The sequence below is a fragment of the Artemia sp. Qi Xiang Cuo genome, chromosome 4 (assembly GCF_049724085.1).
Source record: "Artemia sp. Qi Xiang Cuo chromosome 4, ASM4972408v1, whole genome shotgun sequence".
NCBI classification, from domain to species: Eukaryota; Metazoa; Arthropoda; class Branchiopoda; order Anostraca; family Artemiidae; genus Artemia; species Artemia sp. Qi Xiang Cuo.
Genome location: NC_142797.1, coordinates 51,609,155 through 51,632,127, shown reverse-complemented (window position 1 = coordinate 51,632,127; position 22,973 = coordinate 51,609,155). Strand labels below are relative to the sequence as shown.

At 36.8% G+C, this 22,973-nt stretch overlaps 1 protein-coding gene across 2 annotated transcripts in view; it reads left to right on the top strand.

The window, feature by feature from the left end:
- sgl (UDP-glucose 6-dehydrogenase sgl) overlaps positions 1–7,872 on the top strand; it is a 91,080-nt gene extending 83,208 nt beyond the window's left edge. The window contains exon 11 of one of the 2 annotated variants that reach the window (XM_089088390.1): positions 7,655–7,872. In XM_089088390.1, coding sequence (XP_088944516.1) covers positions 7,655–7,692 — 38 coding nt within the window. In that variant the 3' untranslated portion in view covers positions 7,693–7,872. Of the gene's footprint in view, positions 1–7,471; positions 7,595–7,654 lie in introns of those variants that run through there. The other variant, XM_089088391.1, reaches the window with a different exon arrangement.
- The last annotated feature ends 15,101 nt before the right edge of the window (positions 7,873–22,973 follow it).

Here is a 22,973-nt window from a genome sequence, read left to right as displayed (position 1 = left end):
GGTCGATAAAACTTCACTCATAATACTATTACTAATACTGCTGCTAGTACTGCTAACAACTCACCGTAACTCCAAGCCGCCTGAAGCCAACATAGCCACGCTCGCTCCTCCTCTGATTCTAATCTATTCAAAGTCTCCCTCTTTATACTCTCCCAGGAAGTTTCTATTTTCCTTAAATCTTTCTTTGTTACATCCTGCCACCACAACGGGGGAAAGCCTACTTTCCGTTTAGCCCTAGACGGTTGGCCGAAAAGGACAATCTTTCATCCTTCGTCGGCAGAACTCATAAGTATCATCTAAATATTGTCTAGTCGTTTAGTAGAGGGTTCGTGCAAATTTGGAAAAAAGCGTGAAAGTTGGTCCACAGGGGCTGTTAGATGTACTGTTTCAAATGAGACTGAGACACAAGCGATCAGACCACCTTAAGAGTAGAAAATAGGGGGTAAAAGTCACAGAAAAGGGGGAATAGCAAAAAAAAATTCTTTTTCCCTATTTTAGCTTGATGTTCGGTGTGTATACTCGGTACTATACAGAAATTGAAGCAAAGTGATTGAAAAGGTGCTTGGAGTGCCCCATCATCAAAGAGAGGGGGGAGGGTGAAATTCACCTAACAGGGGGGAAACGGGAAATATTTGTTTTTGCCTATTTCAAATTGGTATTCGGTTTGTTTATTCAATCTTATATAGTCACTAATTTAATGCCATGGCGAAAGCGCAGAGGATGTCCTGGGAGGGGGGAAACAGGGGTAAATATTTGCCCCGGGAAAAATGCTAAAGAAGGGAAATTTCCGATCTGCTGTCTCTAAGTTTGTTCTCGCCATTTCAGGAGGCATTCTCAAGATCGAGTGGTACAGTATTACATCCTAAATCCTTGGTAGGAGAAAGAGTGGAAACTGGAGGGGGACAGGGGAAAATGACAAACTGAGTTTCTTTTCAATTTTGGGTGCGGCGGTTATGATGACTACTGGGAGAAATAAAAAGTGGTAAAAATAAGAAAAAAAAGAAAAGTGGTACGCAGTTGGTGCCCTGATTCAACAACCTATTCGTTGCTGGTGTCAGATCTGTAGCACGCTCCATTACAGGCAGACAGATCAGTGCACGATAGTGAAGCCTTCATGCACTTGCATGGTGGCTTGCAGGCTTTCTTGTAGCCACGTTTGACCAGGTCTTTGCGCGCCTTGGAAGCCTCGGGTAGCGTCATCCAGACAGGATGCCACTCATCATTTACGAGCTTCCATCTAGATTCAGAGGGGAAAAGAGGATTCTGAATGGGGTCGGCTGCTCTTCCCCAAATTCAGCCAGCCTGAAAGGTGCACGTCTGGTGTGCTGAAGAGGGGCGTCGGATGTTGGTGGATGCGGCCAATCTGCCATCCCTTGGAAAAAAGCACTTTTCTCGCTTCGTTAACACCCTGGACTTCGCTTATCCGCTCATAGCATAAAACTACAAATCTGTCCAGTAGCTCTTGCGTTCGCGGTCTCGTAGCAGTCGACGCAGACAACAAATCCAAGAACGCGTCAGTTGCATCGGGATAACTACTCCAGTTATCAAAGGCTTTCTTCTTTCTAATGCCAGAAAAGGAAGATACTGTATTGCAGCCTGTAATCGCTTGGAGACCAGGAAAAACTTTTGACTTTTGGGGGCCAAGCGTATAAGGAATTGCGTGAGCTGGGATGATTTTGCACTGCTGCTTCAGACCAAAGTCCACTCTGAGCTAAATAAGCGGGATGAATGAACAAGCGAGCAAAGCTAACATAAGCACATCTATATTTACGGTTCTTATCATAGCTTGTTGGTGACCAGACAGATAGCAGTGACGAACGTGGAGGATAATTCGCGTATCTGCCTAATCATGATCGCAAGAGACAACATTATCTAGAGCAGCTTACACCGAAGGCACAAGATCTGAATCCTCTCTGCTATAAACATCTTTTCCAAACAAATTAATGCTTGCCAAGTGGTGTATTAAAAGAAAGAACAGTTGTTTTTTGTTTTCGTAGTTACGGAGGAAAGCAGCACAGTTCCGAGGGATAGGAGTCGATTCTCTTAGGCTGACTCGCTGTCCGAAACCTCTCTTTTCTCTTTCTCCTTTCTTCGAGCTAATCTCTTGTTTCGCCTTTGACGGTTTCTCGGCTATCACACTTGTGAATAGTGGCAGGTTACTTTTCTTAATAACATCTGTGACGGGCGTGGAGCATGTTGTCAGTCGCTCTTCGGTAAACTTCTTATATTTTTCGAGTCCTATTTTTTATGCGTTCCCGGCGATATGTACTACGTTACCGGGAATTATCTTCCTTGTTTCAACGGTACGAAGTTCGTTTACTAGTTCAGCAAATGAAGTACCCCTTTCTTCAATGACTGAAAGGAAGTCCTGAACATAGCACATGAATCGCATCTGTAATTTTGGTTGATCCTCATGATGCTTCAAGTTTTCTTCAGAAGAAGGGTTTGTGAAACTTTCTTCATTTCGGACATCGGGACCTGATGTGATCCATCGAAGCATGGCATCTGGGTTTTCGGTGAGTCCAATCAAACCGGCTGTTCCTTTAATTTTCTCGTTCATCTGTTCATGCGCTTGATCCATTGCCATGGAAGAAAATGTATGTTTTGTCTTTCGAACTGTGAAGTTTCCTTTCATAAACTGACAAAATACAGCTGGGTTCTGGGTACTGAGGACAATCATGTCTCGAACGTGCACCGACAGCCATCTGGCGTAGTTCTTGTGGTCCAGAGCAAACATCTACGGCAGAATCTTTCATAGAGCATCGACATAAAGCATAAAATCTGCCTGGCGGATGGATCGTACGATTATCAACAAAATCCGTTCAATATCAAGTACAGTTGACCAGTAACTAAACTGAGCGCTGAATTCTTTTCTTGATTCACACCATTCATCGAAAAATAGCACCTCATTGTCACTCTCTTCCTTCTCAGCAGCATGCTCATCATATGCTTGGCGCCTAAGGATACAAAGGACTGAAGCACTTACTTAGTGAGCATCACATGACCTATTGGCCTGTAACCCTTTAAGAATGGCTTCAGTGCTTCTTGTCGTTTTGACATAACCTTGGACAAGTTATTCTTCCCGTTCAAATACATTCATCCTGTGCCCTATTACTATCAGGATGTCCATTTCTATGTGCAGGCCACCGATATAAACGAATCTACCGGCTGTATTTCTAGAAATTTTCACTGTATCAGTTTGGCCAGCGCATAGAGCGGCTGATCAGCTGTCAAAACTGGAGTCTGACCTGGGTTCAGACAACTGTCTTAACCAAATTCATAGTGTGAAGTATCATCGCTACTGAATGCGATTGACCCCCTTTGCCCCCCCCCCCCCATGTAAGCTACTAGGGCACTCTGAGAACTTTTCATTACTTTCTTCTTTTTTTTTTCTTTCTAATAACCGAGAATAAAAACCGAATTTCGAGTTAAAAATGGCAAAAACAAGCATTTCCCATTTCCATAGACTAATATACAAGACACGCCAACTTTTCATAATTGTTTAATTTTTGATTAACAGTCACCTCTCCTTTGAATCCATATTTGTGCTCATGTCAGTGAACACCGAGTAAAGAACGACCCTTAACCTACAGTAAGCATTTCAAATATTCAGAATTTACTGTTAAAGGTCATGGTAATTTTGCAGCGAAATGTATGAACTTATAGTGACAAAATATTTGAAATGCAGCATGGGTGTGCACAAGCGTGGCCGTCGAGAAAGTTCGCGGGATATCCCAAAGGCCTAGAACTCAAAGGGAACCAGTTTACTTCGGAATACGAAAATTTATTTTACCTGTTTGATCGTTAAGAGTTAGAGAATTTCATCCAGTTTTTGTAGTAAAAATTTTTCTAACATAAAGGAACAAAATTATAAGATGACACCCTTCTGGAAAAAAAATCCTTGCAAAATTTGTTGCCTCTCATCACCTTGCATTTGTTTCATCACGGACCTTCAGTTCTTGCCAAAGATGGGCCATCGTATTCTGCTAGAGCATTTTTATAACGTTATGTCGTTGGGAGCTGGCCCACACCCCCCCCCCCCCCTCTTATTGCACTTCCTGGCTGAAGGGCCATCAAGCGAAGATCAGCGCCACTGGCAGGGACTGTAAAGTCCAGTTCCGTATTTTTTACCTTCTTTTTACGTCACTACCAGCTCATTACTGTGTACTATGGCATGTCTGTTATGTACTTTATGTATTTATTTACATGCCATAGACCTATTTTGATGAAGTTATGTGATTTAAAATTATGCACAGGACTTGAAATTATTGCTTAAGTTTGCTTATTCCGTGTTATTATTGTTGTTTCATGGCACAGAGCTGTTTATGCTGATATCATGCGCATTTTTAATGCTTTAAAATGATCATGTTTTTTCGGTGAATGTGGTCGTTTTACAAAAGGGGCTTCTTATGGAGAGAAAAATTTGGTCCAGAACCTCATTAATGTTTTTTTCCCAAATGTTAAAGAGATAGATAAGGAAATGTGGGATCAAATACCATCTTAGTAGAATAATGCCCAAAATTCCCTAAGTGAGCCTTTACACTATAAAAGATCTATATAGGTGTTTTCGAAGACTACATTACCTTTTTATGACTTACAAAGAACAGTTCAATAGGGTCAAATCCTTTTATTAGACAGTGAATACATGCAGATGAACTGCAGTTAATCTACTGGGGAAGGTCACTGTGTATGTAACCAAAATATCCAGAGATTTTGTTATTGTTTTCACTGTCAAATAAAAGGATTTGTCCCTATTGAACTCTTGTTTTGTATGTTAAAAGATCTATAAAATTGAATCAAGATGCGCTTGCCGTTGTAGCTCCCCTCTATATTTTCATGGTTAAAAGCATATCGAGGGTGACACAGTTTGATATATTTTCTAGTTTTTAAATGACCGAACACTTGTTAGCCAAAAAAGAGACACTCTCGGTTACAATATTTGGCAACTGGGGCCCCTGGAATGCATACGAAAAATAAAGAGCCGGGGTATTTTAGGAAGAATATGGGCAAGTGGGGAGCTAAGTATGAACGGAAACGTAAAAAAGCATTAATATGAAGGGCCTTGGATGTCAACGCAAACAAGTAAAATGATTATACGTACAAAAATGACGGATGTTTAAATAGAATTACTTTTAAATCGCAGTTTAAGAAACGTGGAATAAAACGCCTAAAATAGCATCCAGGGGGCGTTAGCAAGGTCTGTTCAAAAATAATCGAACTGTTGTTCCCCTGCCGACATAGATACGTAGCCAATACAAAATAAGTCATCATTATGAAAGTGTAGAAACTAAACAATATTCCCCGGTATCTTCAGTTAACCTTGATGGCCGGCCTATTTGCTATGTTCATGAGAAAGAGGCATTGTTCGGCTCTTTTGGTTTTTTTTTTTTTTATCTCGTTTTTTTAGTAATTTATTCCAACAAAAAATTGATTTTCAAATCTGGGCTATTCATTTTATTTTGATTTTTGATTTTCTTTGAAGATTCCAAAATGATTGAGTAGAAGATTTACGGATACCATCATTGTGGATAACTATTAACTAGAACGTTAACTAGAAAACATTACAGAGTAGGTGGTTGTTAAAACGCTCTGAGAGGATGGTGCATTACCCTGAGTCCATATATGAATTTAGTGAGGAAAACTAGAAGCCACCAAATAAGGATTATTGCAGGTTAATTTCCGAGTTCCGTTAGTACAGCCTTTGTACCATTAGTATAGCAAATATAAAGACAAGGACATCTTTCTAGCCCCTCTAGTGGTTTGCTTCACACATTTATACAACCTTCATTGGGATTATATTCTATAGGAGGCAAATCATATTATTCGTGACTTCTTCTTAAAATCATTATATTATTCGTTCTTCTTAAAATCAACCGAAACTCAATCGACGTTTCTTTCATTTAATCAACCATTTACTCTACAATTTGTTATGAAGCATATTCTAAACCAGCCCATTCCCTCCTGGGAAGCAATTTTCATCCGAATGTAAATAAAGTAAAGATAATTTAGCATTGTCAAGCAATGCACGTCAGTACCGAGTATTTCCACTTCGAAGCATTTCCCTTAGCAATTAATTTTTGAATCCCCTCAGAACAATTATAGCAATTGCCTCACAAAATCAATGTCCATCTTTCACTATTGACATAATTGTTTAGTTTCTTTCCTAAAAGTTTTTAAACTCAAGAAAAAAGGGGCGCTTTGGTTGATTCTAATCCTTGATGAATGGTTAACATATTGTCCTCATTTGTTTAAGTATAACATAACGGATTTTCGGGATGGATGGGGGGGGGGGCCTAGTGTACAGCACTTTGTTTTAAGGTTAGAAAGTTTCGAAAATTTTCACCTAATACCTGGTTATCTCTTAGAATTTTAGAATTTTCAAATTTTATTTAACAGCATAATTTTGATTATTTGAGCTCCCATGTTATTATGGCAGGTACGCCACTAAATCTTGGGAAAATATCCGAGGTACTGCAACACATGTAGGCTAGTGCTCTCTTCCTGATGAGTCACGGTTTATAAAACGAGGTTTATGAAACGAGGGGGGGGGGTTTAATTTGTTTAATTTGTGCTTGATAAAGCAAAATGTTCGTGGGGCCATGTGATTTCTTGTTTGATCTCTTTTTACTCTAATTAATCACGGTGTGGTCTACCTTCAGGTATTTTATGTATATTGTGTTGTTTGTGTTTTCGTTGTTTTAACTTGATATTTATCATTTAAGTGATATCATTTAAGTATTTATCATTTGATATTTAACAAATTATCATGGATGTGTAGGCTTGTTGCGGTTTAAACAACGGAAGCAACTCTTTTCTGTTTCAGATTTTTTTTTTTTTACTATTGAAAATGAATGACTCTTTTTATGTTATTTCTAATTTCTTTTTTGTAAGGATTTTCTTAGATTTTAATTATCACCTTCAAATCAGTTAAATAAAAGGTATAAATGTATTGCTAAACCTAGACATTCAGGGAATATATTGTGCAACCTATCGTAAAAGGCAGCCTATCATTCATTATTTAAGCTATAGGGTATAATATTGTGACTAGCCTCTAGAATATCCCTTTTTTATTTAATAAATGAGTTAGGTGGTAAGAGTTTTCTCGAATCTCCGTTCACTCAGGATGGCGAGACATCCCAGCTGCAGCAAACAAGAGAGACAATTAGAGCTTCCTTCTTGACGCTTTTGGTACATCTTTAGGCAGGGTCGTTGTTTGGGGGTGGCAAGGGGGACAGTTGCCCCCCCCAATAATGTGGAGAGAAAAAAAAATATTATACATCCCATGCCATTTGACTATCCAGTATAAAATGATCGTTTTTGGATGTTATTCCAATCGATCGCACTCAGTTTTGAAGGCTGGGGTTATACGAGTACCATAAGCAAAGCAAATAAAAAACGTCAGCTGAAATTAACTTAATGATAATAGAAAGTTTAATCAAACATTTGAATTAAAAAAAATGTTTTTTTCCAGTGGGAAAAGTTGGTAGAGTCAACTTTGCAGATTGAACAAACCTACATTTTGTGTAAATTCCTGTCGTGGCGTTTCAAGTACAAGTGTTGGCTGGTGCTTAAAAAAATAGGTTTTTTTCCGTGTTTGATGTTAGGTGTTTGCTACCTATGATGTATTTCCTAAATAAAAAAAATTATTTTTCAGCCTCATCTTTCTTCTTTCAAAACGGGAAGCACTGGTGACGCGTGACAAGTTCTCAGGTCCTTTTTCGTTTGAAATTACACAAGTTTTCTGTTATTCTGCTTAGAATTTGGTATCCTGTGTGTTTTTTCGAATAATTTGTTATACTTTACAGTTTCTACTGATTGAAATATTTTTCTGTTTTCGATGTAATTATTTATTAAGAAAAAATATTTTACTTTGAAACTATTCTAGAAATTCTGAGATCAGATTTCGTTATATTATGTTTAATAGGCGTGTTATTTTATAAATTAGCGTAAGGCTTGGATTTTACTCGGTCCTCTAATTCTCAATTTTTTATTTTTTCCTTAATACAAATTTCATGGAATCAGGCGCATCGAAATTCCTCACAACGCCACAGGTTAACGTCCTCTGGCTTTCTGCTAGAGCCAGGGGCGTCGTTTGGGAGGAGCAAGGGGGTAAGTTACCCCCCAATAATGTGGAGAAAAAATTGTTATATAGCCCATGCTCCTTGATTATCCGAAAGTAGACCCCTCTTGCCCCCCCCCCTTAATGAAAATGTTGTAGATTCGCCCCTGACTAGAGCTATGGGTGGCACACCCTGAAGTTATGTTGTGTTTTTGCTGCAGCATATTAGAATGAGATGCAGACAAAATTTGACGTTAATTACAAAGAAACTTGTCTCTAAGGCTATTCAGCAAAATTAGAGAGCAAGATTAAACCTAAAGCGAAAACAAATAAAGCGTGCATACTGTGATAGCTTTGTTTAACACTTCCAACTAAAATAATTTTAAAATTGAATGAAAAATTGTTGAAATCGAGTTGGGAAGAAATTACAATTACCAATAATTGAATTTTATTTGCTTAAAAATGGTAAGTTTAATTTCAGAAAAGACTGATTCAAGTAAACCCTCAATTTCGTACCCCCGTCATGAAAGATTTCAAAAAGACTATGTCTATACCTTTTTAAATGTTGGCAATCCGTAAAATTTAAACTAAGCTACCTATTAATTTTCCATTGTAAATAGTTTTTTTTTTATAATTGGCTGTCTTTACCCCTTGGACTGCATAGATAATGTTGCCTCAACTTCGCCCCCGAATGCAAAAGGCCTGAATTTGGTGATACCAATCAACGCTGGTGAAAATAAAATTCTCCCTTTGATACATGTAGGCTATTTAAGCGATTCAATTTTGGACTTTTTATTACTGTATTACCCTAATGTTTGCTATGAAAACAGTCGAGAATCCTTAAATGCCAACTTCCATGAACTACATGTAAAATATGCTCTTAATATGCTCTTAATGGGCTTAATCTTGGATTTCTACACTGTAAATAATTTTGATGGCAATTTTGATAAAAGCAAGACGAAGTGTCTACCCGTATCAATTGGTTCGAAACGATTGATGTGGAGAGTGACCATAGTCTATTTCTGACCAACCAGTCTGGTCGTTTGAGTTTTTAGTCATTCCCTGAAATTTTCGTTATGACCTCTATCTAAAACCTATGCTTGGATGAGCCCCAATTGTTACCGTGAAGATGTAACAATAAGAGACCTTATTAATTTTTTTTTACATTATACATTACCCACCAATTGATTTTCAACAAAATCAGAAATCCTTAAATCCTAACTTCAGTAAAATTCTACCAATAAGTTTGAAACAAGTATTTATTACCGTTTGGTTTAGGATGCATCTTTGAGCAGCTAAAACAATCCCTGAACGATCCTTGGACGACTATGAATCGAAACAGATGGGACATTACTACATTATAAAGTTTAGGGGATTATTCTTTAGTCCGAGGTCCTACTTTGGTTCGTCTTAGTATATTCCCTAAATGATCCCTGAAAGACCATAAGTTACAAGAAGTTCGGCAGGTTTCTGCTAATGACTATAAGGGGGTTCAAGCCCCAAAGGTCTGCAATCATTTAGATCGAACCTTTATAGAACAGCGTTGATGGACATCATATGCGAAATATATGCTTACCACTGTTCCATGAATAATTGCTGACCAAAAAAGGTTTAACATGTCCGGATTCATGAAATTAGATATAAACTTCGCTTCGATGAGCCTGAGCAAAAAGAGGCACAATATATCTATGGGGGTGGAGAGAAGGGCACTTAGTAATCTCAAATCATAAAATTGAAAATCTTCTGCATTATATTTATTTCAATAATGTTTGACATTTCTGTTTGTCTAAAACGTGCAACATGGCTTGATTTTGAACAAGTATTAAAGTATTAGAATTAAAATTGTATTTGGCAGGTTCAAATAGACTTAAATTAAATGTTGGCGGAAAATCAGTGCTATTTGTAAAACATACACTTGATTGGCTTTGATTTCTGACTGTCACACTTCGATCTTAATGATTTTTAAGGATTCAGATACAAGGATTTTCGACCATTACCTCAGGAAGTCCTGAAATATCGTGAGTCGAAAAAAAGTGGATCATTTATGTATGTGCGATTGGGGGCAAGAAGGGGCGGGCGATAGTATGTGTTCAAGGTAAGTACGTTTTGAGACCACAATGGGTATACATGACATTCGATAAAAACGAAGAAAAATAAAGGATAAAATAACAAAATGGCTAAGAAAACCAAACAAGGATGATTTTCAGCTAGTGGAAAAAAAGGAAGATAAGGCAGATGTTTCGACAAAAGCCTTCTCCAAGCCATCTTCGGAATTAAAAAGGTATAAATATAAGTAAAAAAAATCTAATCTTTTGATGTGGACAAAAGAAGTGCTTAGTCTCCTCTGATTTTTTTTAGCTTACTTCAAAAAGTAAGTTTTTTCTTTTATACCAACCTTTGTTCCTTATTTTTTAAACGCTTTGGTCCAGTTGGTTGAAGTCTTTGCTGAAATGTCTGCTTTGTCGTTTCCTTTGTTTCGACGGCTAAAATTCACCCCCGTGTGGTTTTGTTTTTTTTTTTTTTTTTTTCTTCGTTTTCGTCGGACAGGCTCAACGGGCTTCGTTTTTCCGCCTTGGATCCTCCAATCAAACACTCAATGATTTCATGCACGAAATCAGTTTTGTTTTTCAGTGGTAAAATAGTTTTGTATTTCAACATCTAATTCGAGAAGAGTATATTATGCCCTTCTTTGGTGAAATATATGCGTAACATCCTTTTATTTTGGACTTTTACATTGCGATATTAGCCTCAGAATTGTAAACAGTACGCTCAAAGATTATAAAATTCTGCAAGATAAGAAACTGTCAAATATAACCAATTTCAGAAGTCAAACACTATGTTTGAAATAGACCTGTCTTGATTTGGGACTTATTCTATGTTCTTTTAGCAGCCTCAGATATATAATCAGCAAGCTTTTAGATGCTTTCAATTCTAACTGTGGTGGATCCCGGACGCCGTTTAAGAGATATTTATTTAACCTCTTTTAATTCTGGCTTTCTACGTTTTAATATCAGCCACAGTTTTGTAATCAGAAAACCAAAGAAATCTTAAATGTCAACTTTAGTTAAAATTAGTTTATATTTGTAAAAAATACGCTTAAAGTTAATACGCTTGAAATTTGTAACTTCTCTTATATTCCTTTAGTAGCCTCAGATTGTAATCTGTAAGCTACAATGCCCTTAAATACTAGCTCTAATGGAATTTAAACATCTTTTCTGATGTATGTCCTTGGCGTCTTTCCATTTGTGTCTTCTTGCTTGATGCAACATTAGCCATTGGCTGGTAATCAGCGTGGTAAAATTCTTAAATACTCTTAAGCGAAAATAAAATAAAGTTAGTGAGATATTTACTCAGTCTATTCCGATTTGGGATAGTACTAGTGTGATGTCAGTGCCATCAAATCATTAATATTCAACTATCAACGACCGTTTCAAATAACTGCTAAAAAAAAAACATTACTTGAGAGAGCGATAACATGGCTATGAGTGTGAGGGTAGGAAGAGATAAGGGGTTTGATTAAGAGACCACGGGTTCACTTTTTGACCTCCAATTGTATAGATTGAAAACACTTGACTGATAGTGGACTCAAAAAAGTGTGACTCCACCCAGATGCGTTTATGAAGAATGTATTATTTGTATTATTTGGGCCCTTGCCCCTAAATCTACACTTATAACAATCCCAGTGACACATGTTTAGACGTTTTGACCGTTCCACTTCAAAGCCTATCTTTAAATTTAAAGTTTGTTTCCTGTGGGGCTATGGATACACATTAGGCTGTGAAGAGAAATCAAGCTTCCTTTCTATCCGTTTTGGCCGACAAAACAGAAGCTACAAATCAGAATTTTCGATCCAGTGAGTCACTCCCATACTTTTTATGACCCTCCCTACTAAATGATGACCACTGGGGAAAAACGTTAATTCATCGTAAACACCTCTCTCATCAGACTCAATGCACAAGTGTCAACTTAGTAAAGAACAAAGTGTCTTTAATATTTTTATGTTGATAGACCACACTCAGAATGTAGGAACTACGAAAGATACTTATTCGACTGGAAATTTGAAGTTCATGTACCCTTTTAAGGGCCAAACGTGATTGGAGGGCGTCCAGCCTGCACCCGTGCAAACCTTTTGCTGCCCCCTATGGCATCGGATCAAAAAATTTTGATAGTCATTTTTCTAAGAATAGTCCAAAGATCTTATTATTACTTTATGGAGGGTATGACCAACGTGGCCCCAGGGACACCCGTACTTGAGCTGCAAATTACCCATTGTTTCCTGGTCGGTTTAGTTCAAACGAGTAACTAAAACTATTCTTAGGTAACTCTTCACGAGAGTATATACTATTGCAAGTATGACTAGTCAAGTCATACTTGACTGAAGTCATTATTGCAGCATCTAGCATCCTAATCTTGGATTTAAGTCGTATTTTCCTATTCTCCTCAATTTTTCGATCTACAAAAATTATGTTATGCTCCTTGGCTGTTCTGTCTCCATAAATCTTCACCGCATCCATCATTCTTACTGATAATCTTACCAATCCAAGTGATGATATTCACGTGGTCAATATTTATAGCCAATCTGAGATATGGCATCAATTCTTTATCTTAATTCATTGCTAATCTAAATGATCTAACTCTATTAAAATCTTTGTGGAAACCAATTCTCGTGTCCCTCATAATTCTTTGTAAACATGACAGTGAAAAAACTGGAAACTTAGACGTTGTACTAATTAAATGTACGTACAATTCTTTTCGTCTTTGAACATCTAAAACTTGGTTAGAGCCACCTTTATCTGTTGACTATATGCTCCAGAAAACTTATATGTTGTTTTCTGTTAGCCTGATGATTTATGTTTTTTGTTTTATGCTCTCCTAAGTGACAGAACCAAAGTACATCGCACTCCATTCCCTTTTATCGTACAAAAAATTTTGCTGACCATTTTAACCTGCAACAAGACTTTGAAGTTAACTCTGAATTAAATAAAAAAAACAAGTTTTTTAAACTGAAAGTAAGGAGCGACATTAAAACTTAAAACGAACAGAAATTATTCCGTATATGAAAGGGGCTGTCCCCTCCTCAACGCCTCGCTCTTTACGCTATAGTTTTTTATTGTTTTAAAAAATAAAGTTGTGAGAGAGAGTCAAAATTTAGCGTAAAGAGCGAGGCGTTGAAGAGGGGACACCCCCTTTCATATAGGGAATAATTTCTGTTCGTTTTAAGTTTTAATGTCGCTCCTTACTTTCAGTTTAAAAAACTTGTTTTTTTTATTTAATTTCTTATAGTTTTTTAGTTAATGCAGCTTTTATTTGCATAAAAATTTTACTTTTCTTTTGCTAAATTGATGTCTTTAAAAATTAACTTACGTAACTACCTTCTATATTCGTATATTTTTCTTCTGGCAAAAAATACAAAGTTGCAGATTTTTGCATATATGAGCTTAAAACCTATATAATAGGGTTTTCTGATACGCCGAATCTGACAGTGTGATTTTCATTAAAATTCTTTAACTTGTAGGGGATATTTCACCCCTCTTTAAAAAATCGAGTAAATTTTCTCAGGTTCGTAGCCTTTGATGAGTAATACTAAACTTAATAAAATTTATATTTAGAATCAGCATTACAAACACATTCTTTTGATACATTTATTGACATCAAAATTCCGTTTTTAAAAGTTTCGATTACTATTGAGCCGTATAGCTTGTTTTTTTATTGTTTTTTTTTTTTTATTTCGTATATGTTATTACGTATATGAGGGGGTTCTCCCCTTATTCAATAACACCCTCATTACTTTAAAAGTTAAAAAAAAAGTTTTTATTAAAAAACCCCAGAATCACAAAAGCCTTTTAATTACAATAGATAGCTCTTTTTAAAGCACTAAAAAAAAAACTGTCGCTTAAAGAGCGTTTTATTGACTGGGGGGAGAACCCCCTCACATGCGTTATAATTTATGTTCGTTTTCAGTTCAAATATTACTTCTTATATTTCAGTTTAAAAAACTTGATTTTTTTTATTTAATTTCTGATCGTTTTTTAAATAATGCTTGGAAATCCGACGCCCCCTTCATAGAAATGTCCCTTACCCCAAAGAAACATCCTCCACGGAAATCTTCTTCAGAGTAACCCCCTCCTCTAGCCCCCCCCCCCTCCAGAAAAAATCCTTCCTGAAAATGGTTGTATACTTCCCAATAACCAATAAATAATGCTGGCAAGTCTGGCGCCCCCTTCATGGCAATTTCCCTTCCCCCATGAAAACTTCCATCATGGAAATATCCTCCAACATAACTCCCGTCCCCCCCCAACCAACCCAAACAACAAAAAAAACCAACAGAAAACAACAGTTATCATACCAATAACACAATCAATTTGCTTACCTAGTTTTAAAATCAAATCTATTTAACCTCCCACAGGGAACTTAGGGGGCTTAAGTCACCCAAAAAGACATATTTATCATATTTTTGACCGTGCTGAACAAAATGGCTATCTCAAAATTTTGATTGGGTGACTTTGGGAAAAAAATGAGCGTGGAAGGGGGCCTAGTTGCCCTCCATTTTTTCGGTCACTTAAAAAGGGCACTAGAACTTTTAATTTCCGTTCCAATGAGCCCTCCCACGATATTCTAGGACCACTGGGTCGATACGATTACCCCTGGAAAAAAAGCAAACAAACAAATAAACACGCATCTGTGATCTTTCTTCTGACAAAAAATGTAAAATTCCACATTTTTGTAGATAGGAGCTTGAAACCTCTACAGTACGGTTCTCTGATACGCTGAATATGATGGTGTGTTTTTCATTAAGGTTCTATAACTTTTAGGGGGTCTTTCTCCCTTTTTTTGAAAATCAGCCAAATTTTCTCAGGCGCGTAACTTTTGATGGGTACTGAGCACTAAACTTGATGAAAGTTATATATTTGAAATCAGCATTGAAATCTGATTCTTTTGATATATCTATTGGTATCAAAAACCCGTTTTCTAGAGTTTCGGTTACCATTGAGCCGGGTCGCTCCTTACTTACAGTTCGTTACCACGAACTGTTTGATATAAATTCCAAACTGCCCTCAATAGCTCGGCAATATTGAGGCCGGAAAAAACAAATTCTAGTTAAATGCCATAGTTTCCTCTAATTGGTAACTTTTGAGGCACCGAAATGTCATCCCAGAGCTCAACGCTCACAGACAAGATAAAAACGTGTCTGAACGTTATTGTGAGGTGATTCTCAGAACTCCCACTTTTGTCTTCTTAAAGACCGTGATCTAAGTCACCCGGAAAATCAGTAGTTAATTTTGCTATAGGTCGACCAGGTGGAAATATCCAAAGGTGAGGTTCCAGTGATTGTGAAATTATTCTTGCTTAACGCTAGTGATTACAGAACCATCCTGAATATCTGGCCTTTATTCGAAATTACCTATCTTTAAATTTATCGATCAGCTGAACCCTTGTTGAGAGTGTTTTCCGTCATGAATTTTTTAAAGTATGAAGTTTAAAACACGATGTAATCTAAGATGCTTAATTCTGTTTTTGACCTTTCAAATTTGGCCAAGTTGCCACAGCAAGAAAAGCAAGGTTATCAATCCTCGACCACTATGCTTAATAGATTTAAGATTGATATGTATAATACCACTCAGGAACAATCGTGAACGAAAATGAATATGACAGTCTCTTGAAATTTTTGAGCTATGAACAGAAAAGTTTCACTGCTTTCTTTTCCTTTCCTTTTTTTTAACTTCGATAAGGATCTTGAATAAACTATAAAAATTAGCGGAATATTCGATTTAAAAAGTTACAAGGCCTATTAAAATTTTATTAAAGGGGAAACATAAGTAAAGATCCAACTGGTACTGTTAAAGGACATTTCCTCCCAAGTCGAACATAGTCTGGACTTGTCTTTAATTTCTGTTTATCGACTCTAGTTTATTTTAAAGATTTACAGATAAAAAACTTTGGCCAGCGATGTACCAGAACATGGGAATAATATGCAAAAATGTCATAGTTGGTTTAATGTCAATTGTCGTTCTATATGCATTCCAGGAAACGGGAAGATCTCGCTCACTTAACGCAGTTTAAGTCCTTTAATAAGACCAAGTAAGGGCAAACTATGCTTTCTATTCAGGAGGAGATTGGAACAAAACCGGGGCATTTTCTGGTTTTAGATAAAAGCCTATATTAAACTCAGCATAACCAGGCTTCAATGATACAGAACTCATACAAGTGTACTTATTTTGTACAAACAGGTAAATTTTAAACTTCTTTATTTCTGTAGACTTTATTATTAGTTCTTTTATTCTGTCAATGTTCCTTGGTAAATGAAAACAAGTCGATACGGTAAAAATAACATCAGTTATTTTTAAGTCATTCACACCGGAAAACTTCTTCTCGTGTTCACTCTAGACGTTCGTAAGGTTTCTGAAAATTAGCTTTCTACTTATTTTGCAACCAAGCTAGGCCGAAACCATAGTTATGTTGGTTGTCGATATAAAAGCGGATAGGTTTGTACAAGAAGTATTTCAGTGATGGATCATATGAGAATGAAATGAAAGTAAGGGAAGTAGAGAGGGCATTCAAGTGCGAATTAAGGAGGTGTCATGTGGAGTTGATTGACGAAATTGCAAAAAACTCTGGAGGGTGCAGCCAGGCAGCATGATAGTAAGATATTCTATTAGCATTGTCAGAGACTGAGAGGAAGTTATCAGCCAGGACTTGTCACTGTTAAAGATAGAAACTGGGACTCAATTATTGATGAAGAAAGCGTTAAAGAGAGATACATTATACATTTTGAGAATGTGTTAAACCGTGGTAAAGTTATAGGAAATGATATCGAAAAAAAATGAGAAGTCTGTTACAAATTGGAAGTAAAGTAAGATTTATTTTGCAAAGAAGAGGTAGAGACGGTACTAAAAGGATTGAACAATAATAAAGCCTCACGTGCCAATAGTGTGGTAAATTAGTTTTTGAAATATGGTGATTGCAAAGCTAGAGATAAATTATTGAAGATTATGAATATGATTTTTGAAAATGGTGAAGTACCTAGCGATTTGTGATCTGTGTCAAATTACTGCATAAGGTATAGGAGACCAGGGGCGTAGCTACACTGTTTTTATTGGGAGGAAGGGGGCAAGAGGGGTCCTATTTAAGTAGGTAATATTCAAGCGGTAGTGAAGAAAAGTAACTATTTAAATAACACGCAACTTGGTGAATTTAAAAAAATTACGCAACACTATTATTATAAACAATAAGCATACGTTAAGCAATCATAAATATAAGTGCTGGTGTTTGGCTTTTACTAAAATTGTCAGCAATAAGTTGTTGCTGACGACAGTAGTACAGCGTAAACAAACTTTCGGGTGGACAAGGGTAATGTCGTACACACTCGGCTTTTTCAGCCAGATTTAACACTAATGCTGCAGTAAATTTTCCCTCTCCACTCCCCCAAACCCCTACGCTTAGCATAGAAAACTCAATCTCAGCATAGAAAACTCGTAATTTTGAATGGAGTTTGACTCGGTAAAATTTAATTTGTTGTACTAAAGTCTTAATATACGTGATTTGTTGAAATATTATTTATGAATTTTTTATTAAATCGATTTTTTTATTTTTTCACTGGTTTATATTAAGAAATACCATTGATATCATCGGGCCGCATAAAGCAAAAACAAAAATTATAGGCACCGCAATATGGCTGTCTAAGTAAATATACAGGATAAGTCAAAGTGCTACCACAGATTGTGTAACATTATATAGTGACATACACCCCCCCCCATATTTAAATAGCGACTGTATATCAAATTCGAAAGTATTCGAAAAGGTTAAATTCAGAATTATTAACTTATCCGTGGGCATTGTTTGACAAAGAATATCCGGAGAATCTGAACACTTCTTGGCATGATTGCGGCAGAAACGTTAAATTAATTAAAAATTGACAGGGATGCCAATTGGAAGGAAAAATTTACTCCTAAAGTTTGAAAATTACCTCCCCCTTTGTATCTTTAAAAAAACGAATTCTATAATAATTACACAAAAGTTTTTCTTGTGTAAATCAGGGTATGGAGTATACATTTCCAGAAGGGGTTTACACTGAATACCCTTTTTGTGTCTATAATTCCCTTCACAAGCGAAGCTTGGTCTCCTAGTGCTCCATGATAAAAGTGATAACAATAGAAAAAGAGAATGGATTGTTAGCGCTTAAAGGTGCAGACAAAATTTTAAATTGTGACAAAATACACATATTATGTTTAAATTCACTTTATTCTCACCAGCCATTTCGTACAGTATGCTGATGCAGGGATGTCCCACAAGTAGCGCTGGCGTTGTGTGAAATACGACTAATCTCAGTCATAATTCTTAGCACATTTATGTCAATTCTTTCTTTCGAACCGGTTAAAAGAAATATTTAGAAACTTGAAAATAGCGAGAAGTCAGCATAATATTGTACATAGAGGTAGTCCTATATTTGTGGGTTAGCATGTGAATCCGAAAGGGATAGGACGTTATCAGTTCTTATTAGGTGTTTCAATGACAAAGAAGAGAATCGGAGTTTCAATTAAATACTGAAAATAAAAATTAAAACAATTAAATGATTCCTGGAGCGAATCCCCCTCTACCAAATTCCATTACCACACTACAACCGATTTGACCCATCTAGTTATAGCACGAATATTATTATAAAAATTACTAAGTCTTATTTTCTTTTAAAATGATTTCTTTTTCATTCAGGAAATTATATTCACTGTATATCTACCTTCTTTTTTTCAATGATTCCATTTCTGTCCTATTTGCAGATGTAGAGGGTGAATTCATTTCCACTTTTGCAAGTTATAAAGCAAGAGAATTTAATCTTGAACAAATAGTTTTTAGGAGGTAAAAGCACCATAAGTATCAGGGAAAAAAATTTACCTGAGCAAATGTGGCAAAACAGGAAGTATAGAATATTTTGCAATTAACTACTCCAAAAGGAGCGCCTTAGCTCCGCCTCAAGTTCAACTGAGAGACAGACGTGTGCAATCGCCTCGATTGACCAAAGCAACACCAGTTGACGTTAGCATTCGCTTTGATTCGGACCAAATTAAATAATGAGTGATAGTGAGATAGTGATTGGATTGTTGGACAATTTAGTCGATGAAGATTATGATCGGGACAGGCGTGGAAGGCAATATAAAGCTCATCGCGCCGCAGAACACTCAAGTGAGAGTGATAGCGATCAAACAAATGGCTCTCAGAGCCCAGAGTTTCAAACTCGTGCTCGATATGGCTCTCGGAGCCCTGAAATTAGTTCTAGGAACGGAAAATATTTCTCTCGGAGCCCCATAAAAATACATGACCCAAAGTGGAAGGTTTCTCTGGAAAAGCACAAAGGTAAAAGATTAAAAGAAAACACGTCAAATGATGCTCTATTCAAAAGGATTTCTGAAGAACGTTCTGGTACCAAAGAGGGTCCCAAAATCCATAAGAAACTTGCCAAAGTTGCAAATAGAGCTTTCTCTGAGCCTTTGGAAATAGTGAAGCTAAAAGAGTTATTTGAGCGCCACCCTAGACCTGCGAATACCGATAAAATTGTTCCTCCAAAGGTGAACAGTGAAGTTTGGGCTATTCTCTCATCACAGGCTAAACAGAGGGATGCTAAGGCACTTCAAGTGCAGCGGACATTTGTTCACCCAACATTTTGTGTTTTAGAAGCAGCAAATGTGATTCTTGAGCTTGAAAATGATCTAAGTCTAAAAAGACGCCATGCGGTGAAATTCAAATTGAGCCCAGATCCCACTATAGCATCAGCTTTATGTGCTGCTGAAGTCAAAGTCACGGAGTATCTCAAGATGTTGCCACAACAACGTCTAAGGCTAAATCCGTGGCGGATTAAAAAAAAATCCTTTGGAAGACCAAAAAACGTGCAAGGGGGGGCCTACCGCTATCGCCGATGGCAGAACGAGGCCCCCCGTCCAAATTATTGCAGATGGCAGGGCCAAGAACGTCAAGAGAGGTCCAAATTCCAAAATTCCACAAAAGGGATAGCAAATGGCTGGTGTGTACTATTTAACATACCCCACCCTTGATTTTTATGATTTTGATGTTAATTTCAATAGGCAGTCACAACATTTGGCTGATAACTTTAAAGCTGGGAGAATTAGTAAGTACATCTCAAAAATAGCAGTCAATAACCAGTGATTTGAATATTTTGAATATTGTAGCCTCAGGCTATAAGATTGAATTTGGGAAAACACCACTAAAGGCTTTGAAAAAAAAAGTTTTACGTTTGAAAAAATGCAGGCTATAAGAAAAGAAGTTGATATTTTATTGCATAAAGGTGTTATTGTTAAAGTACCCGAGTTCAGAATAACGGAAATAAGTTGTATTTCTCCTGTTTTTACAGTCCCAAAGAAAGATGGGTCTACTTGGTTTATTCTGAATCTTAAAAAATTAAATGAAAACATTAAATATTACCATTTTAAAATGGAAAGTGTTCATTCTGCAGTTCTTTTAATGACAAAAAAAATGTTATATGGCCTCTAATGACCTAGTTGATTTTTATTATTCATGCCCTGTTGACTTTGATGATCAAATTTGGCTTTGTTTTGAAGTTGACCTTTGTTATGCGTTCACTTCAATGCCAAGTGGCTTATCATTTGCTCCAAGGGTTCTTATGAAACCTGTTATCTCCCTGCTTCGAAGAAAAGGGTATTTATCAGTTGTGTATCTAGATGATTCTCTCCATCAGGGAAGGTCATATTTAGAATGTCAAAATAATGTCTATGAAACAGCGAAATTACTGTCAGAGCTAGACTTTGTGATTCACCCGGGAGTCAGTCAGTCAGTTCTGATTCTAAGCCAACAAATAGAATTTCTGTTTTTGTTTTTTTTTAAATTCCCGATCAATGCGTATTTTCCTGTGGGAAAGAAAAATTAAAAACGTTATAGATTTGGTTTCAAAAATTCTTACTCAAGAATTGACTACGATTCAAGAATTGGCCGAAACTCTAGGTGTTCTTGTTTCAACATTTCCAGCCGTGGAATTAGGGCCTTTATATTACCGGAAGGCGGAATCGTTGAAAACTCAAGTATTAAGGTACGCGAAGGGTGATTTTGCGGCAAGGCTAACTTTAACATCCGATGTAAATTCGGAACTACAATGATGGTTGGATATTGTCAATCATGCTTCTAAAGCAATTAAGCCTAGATCAATTGACAAATATTTGTGTATTGATGCGTCGAAACTAGGTTGGACACTCGTGGATGAATATTCCATGAAAACGGCCACAGGTGAATGATCCTCAGAAGAGAAGATATTTGATATCAATGTCTTAGAAACGAAGGCCGTTTATCTGGGATTAAAATGTTTTTTCCAGGATATTAAAGGCGTGCATGTTCGGCTGCGTTCTGACAATATAACCACAGTAGCTTATATAAATAAAATGGGAGGATCAAAATCTAAATTTTGTAATTACTTCGCAAATAAGGTCTGGCAGGTAGTATTGCAGGGGAAAGGGTGGATATCTGCAGAACATGTGCCTGGGGTGGCTAATATCACGGATAAAGCATCACGAAAATGTGATAATGAAAAGGAATGGAGATTGGATTCTGAAATATTTATTATTTTGAACTTTTTGGTATGTCAGTCGATAGATATTGATTTGTTTGCGACTAGATTAGATTTTCAGATTAAACCATTTGTTTCTTGGAAACCAGATCCAGAATGTTTTTTCGTAGATGTATTTGCAATGAATTGGAAGCCTTATTTCTTTAATGCATTCCCCCGTTCAGTCTACTTCTGAGGACCCTTTAGAAGGTGGAAACAGATCAGGCCACTGGTATTTTGAACTTTACAAATTGGACCACACAAGTATGGTATCTCTTACTATTAAAGCTTTTAATAGGAATTCCAATATTTCTACCAAATGATATTTTTACTTTGTCTCTCCCGCAGAAACCGACCTTGCACCATCTATTGTCCAAGACGTTACGCCTAGCGGCTCGTGTTGTCTGCGGCAAGGGCTTCACCGCCAAGGATATTCTCCCTCCAAAGTCGATATTATCATGGATGGATGGCGGGATTCGACTAAGCACCAGTACAAAGTTTACATTGAAAAATGGATCGACTTTTGTGGAAGAAACACAATCCAGGCCTTGCAGGCAACTCTACCGGAGACTTTGACCTTTCTTACGGAACTTTTTAACTCAGGTGTTGGTTACAGTGCTATTAATACTGCGAGGAGTGCTTTATCGGCAATTTTACCAAGCCTTCAGTTAGGCAGTAATCACATCACCAAGAAGTTTATGAGAGGTATCTTTAATAGAAGGCCTAGTCTACCCAAGATTTCAAGTATTTGGGATTTAAAATGTATATTCGATCTCTTTAGAATGCCAGATTGGGATATCGAAAATCTTCAATTAAAGACACTACCACAAAAATTAGCAGTTTTATTAATTTTATCAGCTTGTGAAAGAGTTCAGTTTTTGGCCAGTTTATTACTTAGTAATATGATACATAATGACGATGGAAGTTTTGATTTTCAAATCAATGTATTGTTAAAAGTAACGAAACCGGGAAACCACAAATCAGTAGTTAAATTTCGGCCTTTTCAAGAGTCGTCGCTGTGTCCGGTGACGCACCTAGCTTAGAATAACATCATATCCGAATAGAAACGACGCACTTTTTCTTACTTATCGTAAGCCTCATACTGCTGCGTCCATGTCATCTATTTCTGAATGGATAAAAGAAGTTTTATTTCTTGCAGGTAGATATCAGTGTTTATGGTGCTCAAAGCACACGGTCTGCCTCAATGTCCCACCTTAAAGCAAGAGGCCTTTATGTAGATCAAACCGTAAAATAAGTAGGCTGGACAAATGCCAAAACGTTAGCAAGGTTTTATAATAAACCAATTGAAAGTGGTCAGCAGTTATCTGTCTTTTGAATTTATTCACTGTAATT